Source organism: Macaca thibetana, chromosome 8 (assembly GCF_024542745.1).
Source record: "Macaca thibetana thibetana isolate TM-01 chromosome 8, ASM2454274v1, whole genome shotgun sequence".
NCBI classification, from domain to species: domain Eukaryota; kingdom Metazoa; phylum Chordata; class Mammalia; order Primates; family Cercopithecidae; genus Macaca; species Macaca thibetana.
The window spans coordinates 37,315,755-37,338,209 of NC_065585.1; the positions used below are offsets into that span (position 1 = coordinate 37,315,755).

The following is a 22,455-nucleotide window of genomic DNA, read 5'->3' on the forward strand; positions in this document are numbered from 1 at the left end:
ACAGAAATTGAAAAACTCACCACTGCCTCTTATCTCACCATGGCAATAAATAACACGTTTTTCTTCTCTTCTTTTTTTCTAAAGGGGAGTGTGTGTGTGTATAAAATCTGCTAATCGAAACAATTTTCTATAGTTTTAGAAACGTTTCAAAACTTATTTTCTATCAGAATTGTGTTTTCTAGTCATTAAAAAGTCACTACAGACAACATTAATAGCTGCATAATCTATTTAGGGTATAATGTGCCCACCAAACAATTCCTTCAGTGTTTAACCTCTAGGTTGAGTCCATGTCTAATTATATACATAAATCTGCAGTGATTATCTGTGCTAAAATCCTTTTCCGCCTTTCAACTATTTTTTTTCATGTTAGTCCTCTGACTGCATTAAAAGAATCAAAAGGTACATACTTTTTGAAGAAGTTTAAAACAGCTGTCTCTTGCATTCCAGACAGGTTGTACCATTTTACACTTAAACCGGATGTATACGTGAACACTTCATTATTTTTAATATACTTTACATTTTAACTTCTTGCACTTAAGTTTGAATGTATACATATACAGCTCTGTACTGGTTGTAATTGATAATATATAAAATTCCCATAGTGGCATTTGGGGAAGAAACTCTTTACCTGAATAACATTATGCATTTATATAACCCTATGGGAACTTGTCTAATTTCTACTTCTAAAATAAAGTCTTTCTGGCACTGGGAAACACTCATTATTTTAATGGAAGAACCACAGTATTTCAATCAATCAATGTACTCAAATTGTGAAATACACCATTTATGGAGTATATGGAATAAATATGGAAGGGGATTTATGCTTGAGTCCTACTTTTCTTTTTACTTTAATGACTTAAAATGGCCTATGATCCAAATTTTACCACATTTAACGTTTCCATTGCAGACTTCCATAGAGGATCATGTTTTTAGAACCTCCTTATGATTTAGTTTTTTGGAGTTGGCATTATGGAAACATTTTGGACAGGATCAATGACAAAGCGATCTTAATACCGATTTATAAGCTCTAACAAGTAGCTTCAAAAATCATATCCTATCATGAATAAAATGTTTACCTGCCATATTTGTGATCTCAGTGAATTATTATTAAATTAGAAGGTTTTTATAAAATGATCCCCAAGCCAATATGTGTTTAAGTGGTAGCCATAGTAATTAAAGTCTCATCCTTAAGAAAGAGAATCAACTCTTCACATCTGCAGGCTTCATTCTTCCCTCCTTCTTCCTTCTTCCCTCCTTCTCTCTCTTTCTCCTAACACATAACCCGCCTCACCCAGATTTTTGGTCATTTCCATATCTTGTTCATATATAAACTTGGAGAGAGGTAAGTCTTGCCCCATCCCTAGCTAATAGGCTTTATTTCACCTTATTTTGTGGCATAAAAAACTGGACCCTTGAAGCTTTGCTGTTCGGTGAAAAATGTTCATCACAGCCAGAAAAGTAGCAGTGCTTCGTTTTGACTCTAACCCATAATTTTTGTAACTTTTTTTTCCAGAAGAGTGGAGTTTTTTTATTTCTCAAATCAGTCTCCCTGAGTATTCAGGGATCAGAGTTTTTAAGGACAACTTGGTGGGTGGGGGAAGCCAGTGAACCGGGAGTGCTGATTGGTCAGGTCAGAGATGAAATAATAGGGAGCTGAAGCTGTCATCTTGTGCTGAGTCAGTTCTTGGGTGGGGGACACAAGGTCAGATGAGCCAGTTTATCAATCTGGTTGGTGCCAGCTGATCTGTCAAGTGCAGGGTCTGCAAAATATCTCAAGCACTGATCTTAGGAGCAGTTTACAGAGGGTCAGAATCTTGTAGCTTTCAGCTGCATGACTCCTAAATCATAATTTCCAATCTTGTGGCTAATTTCTTAGTCCTACAAAGGCAGTCTAGTCCCCAGTCAAGAGGGAGGTTTGTTTTGTGAAAGGGTTGTTACCATCTTTGTTTTAAACTATAAACTAAGTTCATCCCAAAGTTAGTTCAGCCTAGGCCCAGGAATAAACAAAGACAGCTTGGAGGTTAAAAGCAAATCAGAGCTGGTTAAGTCAAATCTCTTTCACTATCTCAGTTATAATTTTGCCATAGGAGTTTCAATCCCTTCCTTTGGGTTTTTATAACACCTTAAATCTTAATATATTGGCTAAAGAAGGTGGAAACAGGGTGACAACTGCTCCAACTTCTTCCTGCTGATCAGGGGAATAGTGGGGGAAGGTGTTGACCCCAAGGTAAGAGGAGTGAAACTGCTTTGCAACTGTCTGAGCCTACCCATGCAAGCCTGGCTGGGGTTCCAAAGCTTCCATGGCAAAGGTGTTAGTATTGTTATCTATAATTTTAGTACCAAGTAGGGTAAGAAGTGCAATTCCCAGTTTTAAAAGTAAATATTTGAAAGCATTAGTCTGGGGACTTGTAGCCCACAAAGAATTTAGGATTTACTCCAAACTGCAGAAAAAATTCAAGAACAGCTAACAACAGATATACTATAGTTTTTCTTTTGAAGCATATTTTTTTCTCTCTCCAGTCCCCATTTTCTATTAAAAACAAATCACGACAGAACTGATTTGTTTAAAAAATAAACTATAGTCTTATTGTGCTTGGCCTGGTTATGTGCATGAAGTACAGCAAGAATAATTATTTTTTCACATAGGCTTTTCAAATTGGCTTTGATGGGACTGTGTTCCATAAGGAATCTCAGATAAGACTTTTTAAAAGCTGAGGCCAGCCATGGGTTTGTATCCTCAGATACTTATGAATTGGGTAAATTCCTCTCCTCTGGAGGCCCTAAGATAACTTGGGGCTCCTGGGTCTGTTAGAAAGTGATATCCTTTAGTTACCACGGGTCAGGAACCTTCGACAGGGACTATACAGACAAGGTATGAGGCCTGATTTATCAAGAGGCTCTTATTGACTCTGAGTCAACTTTGATTCTTTAAAGAAGGCATACCATTCCAGTCAAAGCCTTGGTAAAATAACTAGTTTCTCCAATTGTGCCCCATTACAAAGAAAACATTCTTATTGCACTTATGCAAACAACTACACTGCCATAAATTGAGAATACTCACAAATAGTTTCCAAATTCTGGAAGAATCAGGTAGAGAAAAATAAATATGCTCAAAATTTTGTTTATAGGAGTATATTTTACTCAATTGTTTAAAAAGCTGTACATAGCTCAAAAGACATTTTCTTGGCCCTGGAAAACAAAAAGGATCAACAGCGTTTTAAGTAAAAAAGTTTTAAAACAAGATTACTTGTCTATTAGTTCAGTCCATTCAATTAACTCCTGTTATGCTTGATATTTATGAAGATTTCAGCTCTCCATGAGAGCCCCAAAAGTCGTTTTCTCTATTCTAATGTCACATTCTCTAAAATTATTAGAAACTTGCATTCAATAGCACCTGTAAAAAGTCCTATAGCTGATTCTAAATCACCTTTTGAAGAGGAACACAACAAGGTAACAACTGTGGAGGACGAAAAGTCTTAGAATAGCCATTATTAAAGTCACAATTGACTAGGAATTTTGGTTACTTCTGTGGCATACAACAATTTTACATAACAATTATAACTATTAATAACATACACTAAGTCATCAGAATTATGGGAGTTCCACATCATTTTGGAACATATACTAGTAACACATTTATACAAATATAGTCCAAAGAAAGCCAAGCACCATTTCATATTTGACAATGCTTCCTGTATGACTTTTATATCAAATAAGCCAAACACATGATTTTAGACTTCGGGGGACCTAATGTCTAAAGGATTAGGTAGGCCAGAAAATGACATACTTAATAATTTGATACTGGAAAGTTTGTCAAATATCAAAGGTTTAAAACACTGGCTATCACAAAATAGGATCACAGATTATTCATTTATCTGAAATGGTAACTCAATTTATTTATTTATTTTTGGCTGGAGTGAAATGGTATGATCTTGGCTTACAGCAACCTCCACCTTCTGGGTTCAAGTGATTCTCCTGCCTCAGCCTCCCAAGTAGCTGGGATTACAGGCACCCACCCCCATGCCCATCTAATTTTTGTATTTTTAGTAGAGATGGGGATTCACCATGTTGGCCAGGCTGGTCTCAAACTCCTGACCTCAGCTGATCTGCCTGCCTTGGCCTCCCAAAGTGCTGGGATTACAGGCATGAACCACCTGCCTGGCCTCAAAAAATGTTTAAAGGCATAAACCTTTACTCTGATAGAAGAAACTTGGCTTTCCAAACAAGACCCAATGAAGATAGCATGAGGCCAGTGGAATCTGTCTCTTCTGTCTCCTTTCTTTCCCCTTATTATTTACCCAAAAGGACAAACAAACTAAAACCTTTTGTTATCTTTTAATATTCCATAAAAATCTTTCAAAAGAGAAAACAAAATTGCAGTTTTGCATTAGTGCATCTTTAATGCTAAAGCTAGTTTTAAAATAAAATTTTACAAATCTATCCACTTTTAATTAGTTTGACCATAAGGTGACATTTTCATAAACTTTTTAGGATGCTTTGCAATTTTCTGTTAAACAACAGATTAATTTTCTAAGAAAATCATGTTATTTGGGCACATAGACTGAGATTCTGGCCCCTCATTAGTGTGCTTTTATTTCAATGTTTAACCTATGAAAAAACAAATAATTCCCTTCAAATCGTAGCCAACTTGCTCATACCCATAGAACTTTCTTTACAAGACCAACCCTTTTCTCTTGCTTAAGTCTTCAGTTTTGTCCCATTACTCTGTTACTCCGTTACTCTGTTTGTCTGAACTAGACAGCATTACACTTCTTTTAACAAAAGCCATATTCCCATGCCTTCTTATAATCTTTTACCAAAAACATATTCTACTTTTCTTATGCACTTTGTATGTAAAACTGTTTCTTCATTAGTCTCAATTACATGTTACAACGTTAACTGCTAGCAACCTTTATTTTCGGTGAAAACCTGATAAGTAAGTGATTTTAATTATAAGTACTAGGTGTGAAGTCTAGGCCCTCAGGCAGATAAAGTCTGACTCTTCCCAGCATAGTAACTAGGTGGGGCATGGCTAACTCCACATGTCCCCAGGTGTCATCTAGAATCTAGTGCTCCAAAGTAGGTAAATTGAACAGTTTTTTTTTTAAAAGTCAGGCAGTTTATGACCTTAAAGCATTTAGCAAATCTGATATCTGACATTAATTTAGACCAAATATCTACATTTTGAAGTCACATGAAGAAAAAGTCATTAAAGTTTCTGTTTTTCTGACAAAATACTTGATTTAAGAACTTACTTTTCTAAGCCAATTAATCAGAGCTCTTTTATATATAAACATCACATATACAACACATATAAATAGACAGAAGATATAGTAGTTATATGATTTTTCATTTGCCAGTTTCTTAGTTGGATTCCTGGCTTCAGGGTGAAGCTCTTGGAGAACAGGGCCAGGAAAGCATGCAGTTTCTAGGGCCTAATAAATAGACACAGCTGTAGGGCAAAGACAGATCCCTAAAGATAAACCCACCCTTTTCTGTTTTATGGAACCATAGGCAAAAGATTCTCAATTTTGCAAGGTGTTGCCCAATGGGCCACATGGGGAACCAAATTAACATTTTTCATCGCAGCAAAATACACATAACAAAACAGACACTAGTCACCAGCAAAGAGTGGATAGTCATCCTGAGACAGGCCTATTGAATTCTCTTCAGGGCTCACCGAATGTGACTAGACAAATAAGGAGGGATTCTCTGAGTTAGACCCGCTGGACCGTGAGCAATTCCTTCTGCGATCCACTCCACATACACACACAAAGACGAGAAGGACAGAAGGCCTTCCTAATCAGATCCCTAACCAAGAACTCCAAGAGTATACCTTCCAAATTATCCTCCTATTCTCCATCTGAGAAATCTCCCTGAAATCTTCCTGTTTGAGAAGTCTCCCAAACCAAGACTCTTTCTACTAGTTAGGGAGAGCCAACTGAGACCTCCCAGGAGACAAACCAACACAAACACCCCACCACAGTGCTACAGAACCAGTCGGGAGAAGGAAGAAGGTGTTGGCAGAGCCTAGAATACTCACCAACCCACACACCCCAAAATGGAGCTACAGACAAACTCCCTTTAATAGGGCTACAGTTATGGGATGTCTCCCATAATTTTTAAATCTCCAGATTTTTTGGCCTTATATTTAAGGATATTTTCAATTTGTTAGTCATAATCCTAAAAATATAATTCTGTACTATAAGATAAACACACATTTATGTAGAAGTAAACTGTCTTCTCACCAATATGCCTAGATGTGTTCTATGGAAAAGTATATTTTAGATACACATGCACATATGAATACACAAAAACACATCTCAGGGAAATTGTGCATAGTCTCCATAATTTTTCAGGTGGCCTATTTCATTGCATCGAAATTGTCAGTGACCCAGAATTTAAGATTCAATGAAAGGTCATTAAAATAGATATAATTGTCTTTCAAAGAAAGATATATGTTAGAACCAATTTGTCTATTAATAAAACATTTAGATGATGAGCCCTGGGCATTGTATTACTGGAATTAAAATTTTTTTTCTACAGGAAGATTAGGAAAACACATAAAGGCACTAAAATTTATATATTGATCTTCTTTACAAGTTATTACCCACAAATTCTGTCTGTTTTATATTAGAATCAATCTGATTGGAAGCAATTTCCAGAAGTTTCTTAATTAATTCATTCCTTCTGATTTGAATGTAATGAAAATAGATACCTAATTTTTGAAAATTCTAAAGGAGGAAGCTTTTTTCACATCTGTTCTCAGTAACTCAGTCTCCAGCTTTCCTAATACATAAAGGCATTATTATTACTGTGTTATAGCTTTGTAGTTGCAATTCTGCTTTTGATTAGTGACATAGTAAACAGTAGAAAACACTTATATTTTTATAATAGTAATATTAAAAGGTAATTTTTTTTACCTATTCTGTGAACATTGACATCTTTTTAAATTTCTTGACAATGCATTCTCTGTAGTCTTCTCAAAGTACCTATGATTATTTTGATTTTTTGAAACTCTTATTTGGATCTGCTGCCTTAAATCATCAAAAGCCAAATAGAATGCAGTATTTGAGCACAGTAAATATTCAGTGGCCATCTTATGTTTACTGTTCTTGTTCACTGTTACTGGCATAGACTTTAACTCAAAGGCACTGACCAATTTAGCTCAAGTTTCAGTACAGGTCCTTGAGCCTGTCCTGCTAAGATCATGGAAGGTTTGTTTTGTATTCATCCTAAGTCACTGATACTGTTTATATGTCAATCTCCAGGTAATGTCTTTTACTAAAATTATGGTAGTTTGGAATGTGAATCTCTTCTTGGATACCTCTGATTCACTGGTGATTCATTTTAAATAATTTTCATTACATTTAAAATTTCTACATGCTAAACTTTTGGTTTCTCATGCTTTAACACCTGAGTTAAGTAAGACTGACAAGAACATACTGATAGAAGCATGACAATAAGCAATACTTGGAAAACTTATTACAGATATTTGTTGCATTTATATGTGTGTATATATGTGTAGTAGCTTTCTTTTGATTTTAGTTTATATTGTGTGTTTAACAGTCTCTATACTTTTTCTGGAGAGTAGAATGCCATTTTCAGTTGAGGAGACATGAACTCATTTCATTAAATATTAGGCTGTTTGTAAAAGATAATTAACTATGTTCTCCTGTTTTAATATTTGGTAGTTATAGACAAAGTTATTTAGTATCAAGATAATCTGTCAAGGTTGTAGATGTCTCTAGTAATCATGAGGTATGCCAAACATGTTAGAGTTCCTTCTCAAAATATTTTTCCCCTAATTGAAATCCATTGCCTCTACTTGGGTAGTTGACCAAGATTCTAAAGTGACCAAAATATTTGTCTGGTCTTGTGGATAGAGACTATTTTGGCAAATATTTGTTACTTTCTTTGTCCTGTAAGAATAACAAAATATACTACTGGTTATCCTCATCTTATATCAAACCAATAATGGCCCCAGGCTTCATTTTATGAATTTAAAGATTCAGCCACTTAAAGGAATGACCAGTTCATGGGGTTTGCAGAAGTTTAAAACAGAAGGGAAGAAAGTAACATTGACCATTTCCTTCCTCTCCTCCCACTCAGGCTTATACTTATGTAAGTCTTATAATGGACAAGAGGGTAAGCTTTGGTACCAGACTACATGAGTTCAAATCTCAACTCTACCACTTACTGCCTGTGGCATCTTAGGTTTACTTTACCTCTCTGATCCTCAGGTTCTTCTGAAAAGTTGGGATATCCTTCACCTTAAGTATTTATCCCAATTTCCTTTCTTTGATTATATGAATCTTAAATTATCATGTGTACCATGAAAATATGTGCAGCTCTTATGTATCAATAAGAAAACTTTACAAAATGAAAAAGGGATATTTTTTAATGTGAAATGAGTTGTTATGCTCAGCACTTGGTACTCGGCACACTACTTACACTTATTTGATTTTAATATTTTGGAAGAAACTCACCATCTTTCTAAAAGAAAAGAAAAACTTTCTAACCTTTTTTCTGTAATCCCACAAATATCTTGATACCACCGGTATTTGTGTCACCTAGACTGAGAGGTACTTTTCTCATCTTTTTAGTTTTTGAAGTGCCAACTCTGCATCCCCTAGTTAGGCAGAAGCCCCAAACTTGATTATAAATTTGATTTTTTTTCAACTGCAATTTTCTTGGTCTCTTTAGAATTTTTGCAAATGAACTAAGCCTTTCAAAAAGAACCTCTTCATGAATAGAGTAGAGTAACTCCAGTTTCTGGAATATGTCCACAGGAGAGAGAAATCTGCTATAGCACAAGTGACCTGCCCCACCTTGGCCAGAACATAAAGATAAGGGCCCTACCCCTGGGTGTGCCTCCCCACACTGGAAGCTTAATTTCTGCTTGCTTGCTTCTTGGGGGATTGCCTACATATAGATCCCAGGGAAGGGAGTCCAGGCAGAAAGAGGTTTGCACACTCTTTCAGCAGTACTTTATGCTCTAGAATCGCATGCAGTTAACTTCGCACTAAGTCATCTGTGAAGCTTAAAAAATATTCTGGGCTTTTCAGGAGTTGGTGCATGACTAGGGAATCTTTTTTAAGTTCCCTGGAGGAATCTTTTACCTCTGGCCTGTGAACTGGTTTTTAGAACCACAGGTTTAAACTTTTTCCAACTCAGCTGAAAAATAAGCATCCTGTGTTTTTTTTAAAAATTTTTTCTTGAGTTTTGCCATAGGCACACTGTTGATACTGAGTTGGAGCTGCTAAATGTGTTGCTTGACCCTGGGAAACTGAGGCTTTGAATGTCTTAACCCCAGGGAATAACTGATTTGAGAAAGATGGGTTGTAGGCCAGGCCTATCAGGGATCTAATGGGACCTAAGGGAACCCTGATATTGTGTGGGACTGAGCAGGGAAGCTGATGCCTTTCTCCAGCCTAGTATTTACTTATTAGTTTGTTTGTTTAGCAGCCATTTAAATGATTATGAGATCAAGGCATTTTGCTGGACACAAGGGATCCAAAGACTATAGTGGAAAGAGTACAGGTTTCAGGTTTTAGAATCTGCCAGATTTTAGTTTGAATCACTGCTGAGCTATGTGATTTTGTGCTATTTACTTAACTTCTCGAAACCTATTTCCTCATCGGCAAAATGGATATAATGCTTGCTTTGCGAGTTGCTGTAAGGATTAGAAATAATACAAGTAAGGCACCTTATATAGCACTATAGTTTATTTAGTGTTTGTGTGCCAGGTGTATGTGAAATTTTATACATATTCTCTTTCACTCCTTATACAGATGCTGGACCAGACATCATTGCTACTACCAGTTTAGAATTGAGAAAACTAAGGTTTAGAAAAAGTGTCTAGTTCAAGATCTCTAGTTTCTAAGCGGCATAACTCTGCTTTGAATGTAGGGCCGTCTGACTCCCCAGATTCATGTTCTTAACCTTGTATTCTAGATGCCTGCCAAGGCTAGTATCATGTTGTACCCTGCTACTTCTCCAGGTTAGACCTGGGAGTGATCCACCCAAGAGCTGTTCAGGCATCCATGGCTCTGTAGCGACTAAGACATATTGAATTCCTCTCTAGAGAATATGCAATTCAGACAAAAGAGGACTGAGGCTATTATAAGAGGGAGGTAAGGCAAAAAGTCAGAATTTATCAGGGATGCAGTATAGCCTACATAGACCATGTACAAAGCTGAAGTTGAGACCAGAAGCCATGGGGGATCCTGGGAAGAACAGGAGAGTTCATTTTACAGTAGATGACAAAGTATGGCTTTGGTTCCTGACCACTGTCAGTGTTTAGATGTAGCCCTTATATCTTTACTCCAACTCTCAGGTGACATGAGTGTAAGTGAATATCTGTAACTTGACTGTTGGAAAGGCTCTAACCAGGATGCTATGGCACATTAAATTGTAGCTATTTTTAATTATATTTTTAAAAAGTTTTAAAATAGAGATGGGATCTCCCTATATTGTCCAGTCTGGTCTTGAACTCCTGGCCTCAAGCGATCCTCTCACCTCAGCCTCCCAAAGTGCTGGGATTACAGGCATGAGCCACCACGCCCAACCTATTTTTAATTATTTAAAAACTAGTAGCCATGATATACAGCCAAACAAAATTGCAATAGAAGGTGGCAAATATTACAATGAGGGAGGTTCAAAGTGCTACAGGGCACAGAGTGGGGAATGTATTTATGATCCTTTGTGGAGCATACATCCCCTCATGTTATCTTGTGTTAACTGTGTTCATGTAAGACCTGCCACTTAACTGAGCTGTTGGCTTGGACCAATAACCTATACCCTTTTCTTTCTTTAAGATATAGGATATTGCTTTGTCACCCAGGCTGGAGTACAGTGGCATCAGGATAACTCACTGCAGGCCTGAAAATCCTAGGCTCAAGCAATCCTCCTGCCTTAGGCTCCTGAGTAGCTGGGACTACAGGTGTGCATCATGCCCAGTCTCATTATCTTATATAGATGCCATGTATAAACCATTACTTTCTTTTCACTTGTGTGTCAAGTTCCATAGAAATTGTGTTGAATCCAGATTAAATAAATGCTTGCCATATGATGACGGTCTTAAATGTCATTTCTTGGGCTACTGCTTTTTGTTTTTCATTTTTCATTTAGTTAATGGTTATTGATTTAAGACCAAGAGCAAGGTATTACATCTTCTTGTTCTAATGGAATTATCTTAAATGTACCTTCCCTTTATAGTATGAAGTCAGCTATGGAGGAACTTAATGCTTTTCTGGTTATCCCATAGTTCCTAATCAAATGAAAACAGCTGAATCATTTTCTCTACAAACCTGATGGTTTTTCTGACTTAATTTACGAGTGCCAAATGAGCTTGGTATTTATCTGCATTTATTTTGAGTAAATTTAGGGCAGGCACCTGTACAGCATCCTGACAGCACAGTGTGAGTACTTACCTTTTCCCCAAAAACATTCAATTAAATGAAAATGCATGTAAAGCACTTACAGGGCCTGGTGCAAAGTAGGAATGTTCACCATCTCACCTTACTTAGGAAACTTTATAGCCTGCATCTTGCTAAAATGTAAGAAAAAGAATAAGCAATGAATCAATGCAGTATAAATTTACAGAAAATCTATGTTACAGAGAAGTTGTTATTTATGCAGAATTTACCAGTTCATACAAGGTTTCATAGTTAGGATGACATCAATGACTTTTGTGTGTGTGTGTGTGTGTGTGTGTGTGTGTGTGTGTGTGGAACTCAGTCATGGTAATACTGTCTTCAGTGCTTCTTTGCCTTCCTTGCAAAATGACTCAATAACTTGAAAAATGACTCTCTATCCTTATCCATTGACCTTTAAAGCTGGGAAAGTGGCCAGGTGCGGTGGTTCATGCCTGTAATCCCAGCACATCGGGAGGCTGAGGCAGGAGGATCATGAGGTCAGGAGTTTGAGAGCAGCCTGACCAACATGGTGAAAACCCGTCTCTACTAAAAATACAAAAAGTAGCCAGGCATGGTGGCATGTGCCTATAATCCCAGCTACTCAGGAGGCTGAGGCAGGAGAATCACTTGAAGCCAGGAAGTGGAGCTTGCAGTGAACCAAGATCGTGCCATGCACTCCAGCCTGGGTGACAGAGCGAGACTCGTCTCAAAAAAAAAAAAAAAAAAAAAAAAAAAAAAAAAAAAAAAGCTGGGAAAGTATATGAGAGAGTAGCAGAACCAGGCTCAGAGCACAGGTTTCCCCTTCTAATTAGCTGTAGGAGCATGGGTAGGGGTCACTGTAGATCTTCTGTGCTTCAGTTGCTTCATTATCTAAACCACCTTGCAGAAGTGGACTACAGCAGGGCCTAGCAAATGCCTAGTATATTTGCTGTCTTTCCACCCTCACCAGTGCAGCCAACTCATCGTGCCAAATTGTCAGGAATCACCACCAAACAGCTTTCACCCTTGATGTCAAATCTATGACTTTCTGCACCAGAAGACTCTGAAGATCATTTGCAGTTTTACATCTCTATTCTTACAAATAAGGAATCCAAGATAAGAACCTGTTCTTTTCAGGTAGTTTAACTTTCCCATAAGAAAGTGACAACCAGAATTTGTGAATAATGCCTTTTCCTAAATCAGTATTTGAATAGCAGATTTTCCTTCTTAAGTTTCTTTTTTTCTCTGATTAGCCCAAATATCTTTTTAACAGCAGTACAATTATATTTTTACCTTGTGCAGTACTTGGGTCTTGTTAATCTTTAGTCCACTAAAGAGATTACCTATGATTAGAAAGAAAGAAAAAGCCTCCAATGGGGGTTCAACAAAAAGTATTTAAGAAATTAGAGTCCCCAAGTTGCCCTGTACGTTGTTTTAAAAAACCATCTCCTAACCAGTACTTACTGTAAAAGTGAATTATTGCCCCCTTGTGGTAGAATTGTTCATTTACTTTCTTCACACAAATAGTAGAGTCGTATTTTAGTTTCTACTAATCTGAAAACTTTGTCCTTTACAATTAACCTAAAGTATTTATGAAAATAATTTTAGATAGTTTTAAAACTATCTCTTCTTGTTTGTGCTTACCTATGTGACATACCACAGAATCCTGTCTTGTGTTTCTCTTTCACGGACTAGGGATTTAAGAAACAAGACCAAATCTCATTCAGATTATAGTCCTTATTGCTTCAAGAAAGCTGAATGAGGTTGTGGAATATTCTTACTGCCCCTTTAAAAGCCATGTCATAGACTCGAAGAACAGATTTTCTTCAGAGCTGTAAAATGAGGAACTTCTGAGAAGTTTTGAAATACCATGTGCAGGAAACCATAGTGGTAATACAGTTCATTTATAAAGGTTCAGGTGATCTTCTTCAGGGTTAGCTTTTCTTCCATTTCCATCGTTTTGAACATGAAATAAAATTTGAAAACGAAATAGGACTTCCTGTCAACAAAAATGGGTAACAGATCTGACTCCTAATAAAATGTCTTCTATAAGAAAAATTGAAGTCTTGAAGCCATTTCATACTATTTTAGATCAAAAATATGGTATATTTTTACAGATGAAAGAATAGTAATAGAGGCTTCCCATTTAGATTGACTGATTGAAATAGCTTTTACAAATTAGTGTAAACCTGTGAAGGTAGTAAGTATTCTGAATCCTGATATTCTGAATGATTGTCACATTTAATTTTGTCCGTTATTTACTTTGGACAGTTGTCACTCTTTATCAATAGTCTTGCAAGAAGAACAACCCTTATAAGTTACCTCTAGATTGTGTGTAGATTTTAAATGCACATGCTCTTTTATGAAGATGAAATAAGTGACCCTTTGAAAAATTTCTAAGTTACTACTTGACATTCAAGTAAGCTCTCCTTAGTAAGTGACTTGTTATTATTTTCAACACTTTAATGTTTATTGCTTTGTCTCTAGATTATTTTTTCTTGAAGAAAATGATAGCAAACCATTATTGAAGGATTAGATGTTGCCAGTCCTTTCAAAACACAGCTATCTGTGGAATCTTTTTAGTGAAAAGAAGAGGTGCATTTCTAGATAACCAAATGATTGTTACTAAAAAAGCCTTTTAAGGAACTTTGTACTGTCAGTAAAGAGCCACAATTGATTCATTTCCTTTACTCTTTCCACCTTACTCTCACTTCTGACTCCTCAGCTGATGTAAATAAGTAACTCTTATTTTATTTACATTTTATGTTATGTAAATACGTAAAATAAAAATAATTAAAATATGTCAATTTACCTTACTTAAACAAGTAAAATGTAAATTTATTTTAAAATAAATTTAATAAAAGTTTAATTTCCATTTTAATACATATATTTAATATATATACATTTTACTTATTTATAATATGTATTTGTTGTACATTTTACTTATATAACTTTTTTTTTTTTGAGGCGGAGTCTCGCTCTGTCGCCCAGGCTGGAGTGCAATGGCACAATCTCGGTTCACTGCACGCTCTGCCTCCTGGGTTCATGCCATTCTCCTGCCTCAGCCTTCCGAGTAGTTGGGACTACAGGCATCTGCCACCACGCCCGGATAATTTTTTGTATTTTTAGTAGAGACAGGGTTTCACCGTGTTAGCCAGGATGGTGTGGATCCCCTGACCTCGTGATCCACCCTCCTCGGCCTCCCAAAGTGCTGGGATAACAGGCGTAAGCCACCACGCCTGGCACTTATATAACTCTTATACTTGAAAATTGCAAAGAGTAGATTTAAAATGTTCTCACACAAGAAAAAAGCATATTAGGTGATGGGTGTGTTAATTAGCTTGATTATTAGCTTAACCATTTCACATTATATACGTACATCACAATACCATGTTATACACTATACAAATTTGATTTGTTAACTAAAATAAATGTGTTATTCTGAACTATATGGACAGCAGAAAGATTATCTTAGGCTACATAGGACATAGTGTGGTAGATCCCAGTCCTGCTCATCATATTTGCCCACCTGGACTGCTTTCTAGAGGGAAAAAAGCTTCAAGAACTAACAAATCTCCATTCTTAATGTCTGAAGGGTTTAGGTCAATAGTTATTAAGTTTTTATATCTCAGGTCTAATTACGAGTGATCACTCTACAAAAGGATCTGCTTACTGTCATTTCCATCACAGGAGGAATGCTTTTGTATTACGGGCTTTTTCTTAGAGCCATTTATGATAAGTTTTAGTGATATCCAACAGTAGTATTCCTGGATATAAAGTTAATTGCTATTACTTAAAATATAAAATACTTGCATTTGTAGTTGAAAATATACTTTATTCCCTCAGTAATCACAAAAAGAAAAGGTCATGAAAAATGTAGTCAGGACATTTTAGTACTGAAAAAATTGTAACGCACTTAAGATCTCTGGATAAATCTTTGTCCAAGTTTAGATTATGTTCTGAGGATAGAGTCCTAGATCTGAGTCAAAAGTTAAGAATATTTTTCATACTTCTGTGCATATTGGCAGATGGCTTTTCAGAAAGGCTGTATCAATTTTATATTGTCAGTGCATCCTGTTGCCTGTCTCATGACATTATTACAAGTGTTAGGTATTTTTACTTTTAAGGATCTTTGTAGTGGCATCTCATCTTGTTTGGAAGTTTTAATTGTGAGATTTGATTATTTAAATATATTTATTTCCTTTATGAATTGTTTAGGTCTCGTCTATTTTTAAATGAACTTTAAAAAAAATATTTTAGAAACCAGTTGGTGTTTTCTACACAATCACTAATCTTATATAAATCTCTCTTGCTACTCATTCTTGGGCAAAATCAGGTTGCCCATATGGAAAAAAAATAAATGGTCCAGTACTATTCATCAGTTACAACTCAGTCCTTCTGACTTTATATGTGAAAGGAACATTTCATGTTCCAGAGTGTTCTGTGAAATATGACAATATCTGCCAGGTTGGTGGTTACACAGGCTTCTTGTCCCTAAGTTTGAGCGGCTTTGAAGAATGACTGAATCTCTCTGAGGTGATTTCAAAATCTCCATGATGAATTTTATAATGCACTGAAGCCCAGGTTTCAAGTTAGAGCATTACAAACTTAAAAATCAGTAAAACTCAGTCCTAGTTTTGTCCCAGTTGTGGCTACAACAGTAATTACAGTTAATTACATTTGTCATAATTATCGCTTACTTTCTGCAGCTTGTGTGTTTATGTATGTAGGTATGTGCACGTATTACTTATACATATATGCATAGAGAGAGAGAAGCTTTTATCTCTTTTATAGTCAAAGCTACTGAAATTTTTCTTTAGTTTTCTTCCATTATATTTACCCTTAAAGCCTTTCTTAAAACACCTTGCATTATGGAAACTCTAGACAGCCTCTGTGCCTTACTCTGAGGGATGTACAAGAAACATTTTCCTGGTGATGGAAAGATTCTTACGTATACCCAGTGAGAGGAGAAAGCATTTGAAGACCTTCCTTGACTTTGAGAGTTTATGAAAGAATGAAATCACTGTCTGACTGGCAGTGGACTTGGCATTTGCACAGCTTCATGTAATTTGTGAGTCTGCCTATATCTTGGTTCAAAATAATCTACCCTATTTCTAATTCTAATAGCAGCAATTCACAGCTGGATGGTAGCAGTATTTCCGTAAGGAATTGTTCATATTTCTCTGCAGAAGAGTTGATAGGTTATGCTCTTGGACCATTTCCACATGTGAGCAAGTCAATGTAATTACGTTAGAATGTGGCTTTGATAGTATCTTTCTAATTTTGTTCATTTTGAGGATAATCTTGTCTTGCCAGTGATATTCTACACATCTTCCTTTCATCCTAGGGACACAACTTTTTCACAGTGTCTCATAACTTTCTAGTGAATGATGACTGTAGTATTTTCATTCTATAAACAGAGAGACTAAGAGTCAGGCATATGCCTTACCAGACATCTCAGTTACAAGACTGTGCTTAGCTACCAGGTTTTCTTCTTCCCAGAAGTAGCCTTTCTCTAAACCACACTGCATTGCCTCCCTTAAAAATGGTAATAATTGGGACCAGTCATCTCCTTGCATCTGCATAACAGTGCTAAAAAGATCTGCCCTGTAGACCTGATTCTACCTGATTTTGAAGAGATTCCCTTAGTTATGATGTGTTAAGGCCACTGCATTCTCAAGACACTAGGGATAAAGATATGCAAAATTTGTCATTAGAACTGGATATGTTGGATGTTGACAATCCTCTCGTAAAACTCAAACCTTTTTTTTTTTGTTTTGTTTTGTTTAAATCCTGAGCAGTATCTATTCCAGGTCTTCTCTCATGAGCTAAAAAGTAAAGTTAAATTCGTGACTTGAATTGTGCATTGGGTGACTGGCATCATATTTGCCTTTAAATACTTCCCGTATAGCATATATGTGCTTGGGAATGTGCAGCAATTGAAGTCTAGAAATCATTCTCCAAGTCTAATCCCATATCCACAGAGGAAAAGAAATTAAGTGGAAACAGAAATTAGCACATTTGTATGTCTAATATAACTTATTTTCAAATATATAGATAAAAACAAGGATTTTTGTTAGCTTTAATCTTACCAATTTCTTTTCTCACGTTTGAAAATCTTAGAATGTGAAAAAAGAATATGTATGAAAGACCCTTTCTGTATGTTATGTTGTATTTTAGTATTCTTTTACTACTTTGAGCTGGGCTTGAAGTCAGAACAATGTAGTATGGACCACAAAATATTTTCAGTTAATTTAGGCCTGTCTGTGGTCAAATCTTGGCTAACCATCTTAATTCCTCTGTATTTGCAATATATCTTATGTGAGAAATGGGACGGGCCAAAAGCAAAACCAACCAACCAAACAATAGCAAAGAGGTGTGTCATTCAAGAGAGACTTCTGAGGAGAATCTTTAGGGTTGTAATTAGGGCCCCCAAAACATTACTTGTTGGAATTGGTACCATATAGCTTATTGCCAACAGAGTAATTGTACAAGTTAAAAAATTATTTTACATAAATAAGCTTTCAGAAGCATTGCTGAATTTTTGGCCAGGATACCAAATGTTTTATGCAAGTATTGAGTAACTTCGCTATTACACAATATCATATCAGCAAGCAAACCCAAAACCATTTAATATTGACAGTTGCTTCAGAATAATATATTGGGTAAATGACACGAAATTGACCATCTTAAAATGAGCTTTTCCCGTCATTTTGCATGGATTTGCTGTTAGTGAAAGTAGTACATATTTAACTCGCAACTACATAATTTACACGAAGCTTTCTTGTGAATGTGAAAAGCTTTCTTTAACATATATTCAGTATATCTTTATTCTGGCAGAACACATTTTTAAAATCTAGTAAGATAAGCTTTATTTTTCCATTCACTTAGTTTCAATTTGCTTTTAAAAGAAACTCCAGGCTTTATATCAATTAAGCATAAACCAAATGAATTTAAAATGTAGTCAGTAATGATTTTTTAAACTAAGGATTTTGTTGTTTATTTAGAGAAAATACAGAACAAAAACTTCTTCATAACGCTTATAACTGAAGCTTTTAAAATATGCTATTTTGTATTAAGTATTTCATTTTTCTGCCCTCCTTTGGTGTGTCTCATCATTAGAGATAATGTTACTAAATAGTTGTAACTTTACAGCTGCTTTGATTAATGATGGCTTGAACTAAGGTTTCATTGCGTAGGATTAACTACATTTCAAGATGGCAAAATGCCATTATAACATTAATGCCAGAATTTAATGAGAAGCAGAAGTTAGCTTTAAGGACCTTTATAATTTAATATGGGGGCATGATCATGTTCCATTGTTTTAATGCAATGTCCTATTAAACATAAGTTATTCTTTTAAATCTTTTTTTCTTGTGATAAAAAGATGTAAAAACATTTGCTCAGCAAACATTTATTGACTATCGACTAAGTGCCAGTCACTGTGCTAGGGTCTTGAAGAGTAAGCCTGTTTTCCATCCTTAAAACAGATCCTGTCTGATCAGAAGGAACAGAAATAAGAAACATCTACCTTATTTAGAAATCTCATGGCCTGCCTTAACCTTGTATGACTCTGGTTTCCAAATACATGTATCTCCCTAGACTCTGGTCTGTTTCCTTTTCATTTTTGACATCAGCCTACTTCTCCATAGGCTAGGTTGAAAAATTGGCCAGCTATATGCCTGGAATGAAAGGGTCTGGGTTATGTAATTTTACAGGTATGGGAAGGATGAAGAGCACAAAACTTAATGTTCTGTTCCCTATTCGTAGTACTGATCACTGTGCTGTCAAATAGCTACACCTTACATGGAAGAGAAAAGTTAGGTTTTGTAGAACTACAAGATAAAATTTGAAGTAGGGAAAGAGAGGAAGAACAGCCAACAGGATTCTTTCTCGTTCATTTAGACAAAAGTCTTCCTGTACTGAAGGTGTCTAGGGGTGACTTACTTTCTGTAAAATGCAGGAGGCCTTTAAAGCCCTTTTCTGTTCTAAAAATCCTGATTTCTGTGTGTTTAGAACTCAAAGAGGGTGATGGACCTAAGACACATGTCTCATGTTCTTTATTCTTTTTTCTCAAAATCTTATGTATACATACTTAGAAACATTGAGACCTTATAAAGTAAGACTATAAAACTATAACCACAGATGGAGGAAATAAAATATACCAGAGGCAAAGGGGAAAACAGCATTTAAAAAATTCCCGATGGAGGAAAACCTCAACTAGTTAGCTTGTAGCCTGGGCTTCCTAGTGGCTAAGGCAAAGAAGAGAAATAGGATAACTTAGTATGATCATCTGGTAGTCAGACACATACCACCAGTTCATCAGAACAAATAAGCATTCTTCTTGTTCTCCATTAATAACAACAACTTGTCCAGAGGATTTGGATAAGAAGCATAAGGTATATAATGAATGATGTCCTCATGAATTTTTATAGAAAATAAAGGATTGCACATATGTCATTTTATACATTGGTATTTGGAATATGGAGGAAATAATGTTAAAAGCAAGACTTTTTCCCCCATGGGGAAGGGAGAGAGGAGTTTGAAACTTCTGGTATGTTTGCTATAGATAGATGCTTATTTTCTTTTGACCCACTGACATGTGGAGCAGTAATAAGATGTAAAGATGTGTAGTAAAGGGTAGCATTGTTAAAAGTAGGAGGGAATAAATGGAATTTTTGTGGCAGGATGATATTTGAAAGACAGATCAGGCCACTGGGAGGTTTTTCAATATGCCAGTTCCCTGTAACAGGAAGATCAGTCTCTGTTTTAGACAGCATATCCAATTTAGTAAATTATTATTATTCTGTCAAAATTAATGTGAACAATTTTCTCTTTGAGGCTTTTTCCATAGGTGATGTTTTCCAGATGGGCTTTGTGCAAAACTCCCAATGTTTTTGTGTTTTCTTTCCTAGAGAAAGGGCCATTTCTGACATCTCTTCATTTCTTTCCTTCATTGTAGGGAAGAGAACACCAAAGGCGAAGGAGAAGAGGAACAAGAAAAAGAAAAGGAAGCTGATAGAAAGAGCCCAGGAGCAACACAGCGTCTTCCTAGCTACAGACAGAGCCAACCAATAAAACAAGAGACACATCTGGTAGATTTTTAGGGGTTTTTGTTTTTGCAAACGTGCACAAAGCTACTCTCCACTCCTGCACTCTGGTGTGCAGCCTTTGTGCTGCTCTGCCCAGTATCTGTTCCCAGTAACATGGTGAAAGGAAGCACCACCAGCGTGGCCCCTGTGTTATTTATGCTTTGGTTTGAATCTGGAGACTGTGAAGGCAGGAGTAAGTGCACAGCCCATGACTTGGCTCAGTGTGTGCTGAGAGAATCCGTCCCCGGCACCACGGACACGCTAGTGGTGTGAGGCTGCAGACCACCGTTGGAGGACGGGCTTCTGCCTATTTATGTGAAAGAAGATGCTTGGCAGGCAACGCGCTATTCACTCGTGACATTTATTTCTCACGTTGTGCATTTTCAAGGATATGTTTATGTGGATATCTGCTTAGTGGTTACCACATGGTATTCTCAGCATCTGTCACCTTCACACTGTTGTGCGATGAAACTGCTTTTAGCTGAGGATACGCTCTGGAAATTCCTGCTCAGTTTCACAGCAGCCCTAATATGTACATATTCTGCAGGGGCTACATATAAAGCTCTTATTTACTGTATATTTATGCTTTCTTGTGCGTAAAGAGTCATACCTGATTAATATGTCACTTTGTTTCTAGTGGTTCCTAACCCATTGTCTGGTAAATGACTTTTCTAGTTTGGAGAACTGACACATTTTGTTGTCTCTTGAAACTTTTTTTCCCCTCATTGTGGGCTTATTTCTCATTGTAAGGGTAGGATAAGCTAGTTTTTGTAAATAGAGTCAAATGACCAGTGTCAAAGAGTTTGCATATTGTATAGACCTTCCCCACTCCACATGTCCCACACATTGAAAAAGCAGCAGGTGGCATCTGGCAATCAGAAGCCCAAACTGCCTTTGAGTCTAAGATGTGATGACTTTGAAGAAACACAACTGAAAACATGAGGGACTATATCCAGTCACTTGTAGCCAATTTCACAGGCCAGCTACAGAATTGTCCAAACATTATTTCTGACTGCTTTTTTCCCTGCCCCCAAATTTAAAGCAATCCCTGACTTTCAATGACAGGGCACCTGCCAATGTTCTTGGGTCACTGAAGAAGTTACTAACATGAGCCTGTGCATAGAATTTTAGGAGATAAATGGATGAATTTCTGTGACTGCTGGTCAGATCTTAACAAGTCTCTATTGAGCCAGAATCTGTTTCAGATCCAAGATGGAGAGGAACACTATGGAAACTTCCCAGGTGACTTTCAGAGCAGTTGTTTCGAACGCATTATTGTTCACTTGGGGGAACCAGTTTTTAGAAGGTTGTGAATTGGCTTTTTCTCAAAACATTATTATCTTCTTGGCTGATCCAGGAGAAAATTAGAACAGAAAAATAATGGTTGTGGATTTCTAAACAAAGCAAGGTAAAGCCATTTTTTTTTCACCTTGCATTGGCAAAACTACCTCTTCAGTGTTTTTGTTTAACTTTTGATTCAAAAGCGTCTTACCGATAAGGATAAATATCATATACATCATTATGAAAATGTTGCTATGAGATAATAAGCCATATATGAATGTTGTATACAACTTTAGGGTTTGCATTTAATCCTGAAGTGTTACCTTCTTTCATGTCTATTTACACTATTTTCCCATTTACTAAGTGGGGAGGGGTCTCCTTATATAGTGCTTCATCGTTAATAAGTCAATACCTGTTGTTCCTGGGATGTTCTTTTTTGTGCATTAAAAACTTCAAAATTATATTTTGTAGAGTTTGTTTTACTTTAGAGTACATTTAGAAATAACTTAGTACTTTGTTCTACCCCCAAAATATAACGGTCCTTTAAAAAAGACAAATCTTTAAAAACCTATGTTGGTAACTACATCTAGAACACTAACTGGTTTTCTAGATAACTATAAATTAGAGTCCAAGTACCCGAGTTCTAATCCAAACTGAGAGTGGCCTGTGAAAATTACAGAATC

At 36.3% G+C, this 22,455-nt stretch overlaps 1 protein-coding gene across 3 annotated transcripts in view; it reads left to right on the forward strand.

Annotated features, from left to right (window-relative positions):
• RSPO2 (R-spondin 2) overlaps window positions 1–22,233 on the forward strand; it is a 168,660-nt gene extending 146,427 nt beyond the window's left edge. For all 3 annotated transcript variants that reach the window (XM_050800277.1, XM_050800276.1, XM_050800278.1), the window contains one exon: window positions 20,362–22,233. In XM_050800277.1, the coding sequence (XP_050656234.1) occupies window positions 20,362–20,477 (116 nt within the window). In that variant the 3' untranslated portion in view covers window positions 20,478–22,233. The remainder of the gene's footprint in view (window positions 1–20,361) is intronic.
• Window positions 22,234–22,455: the final 222 nt, after the last annotated feature.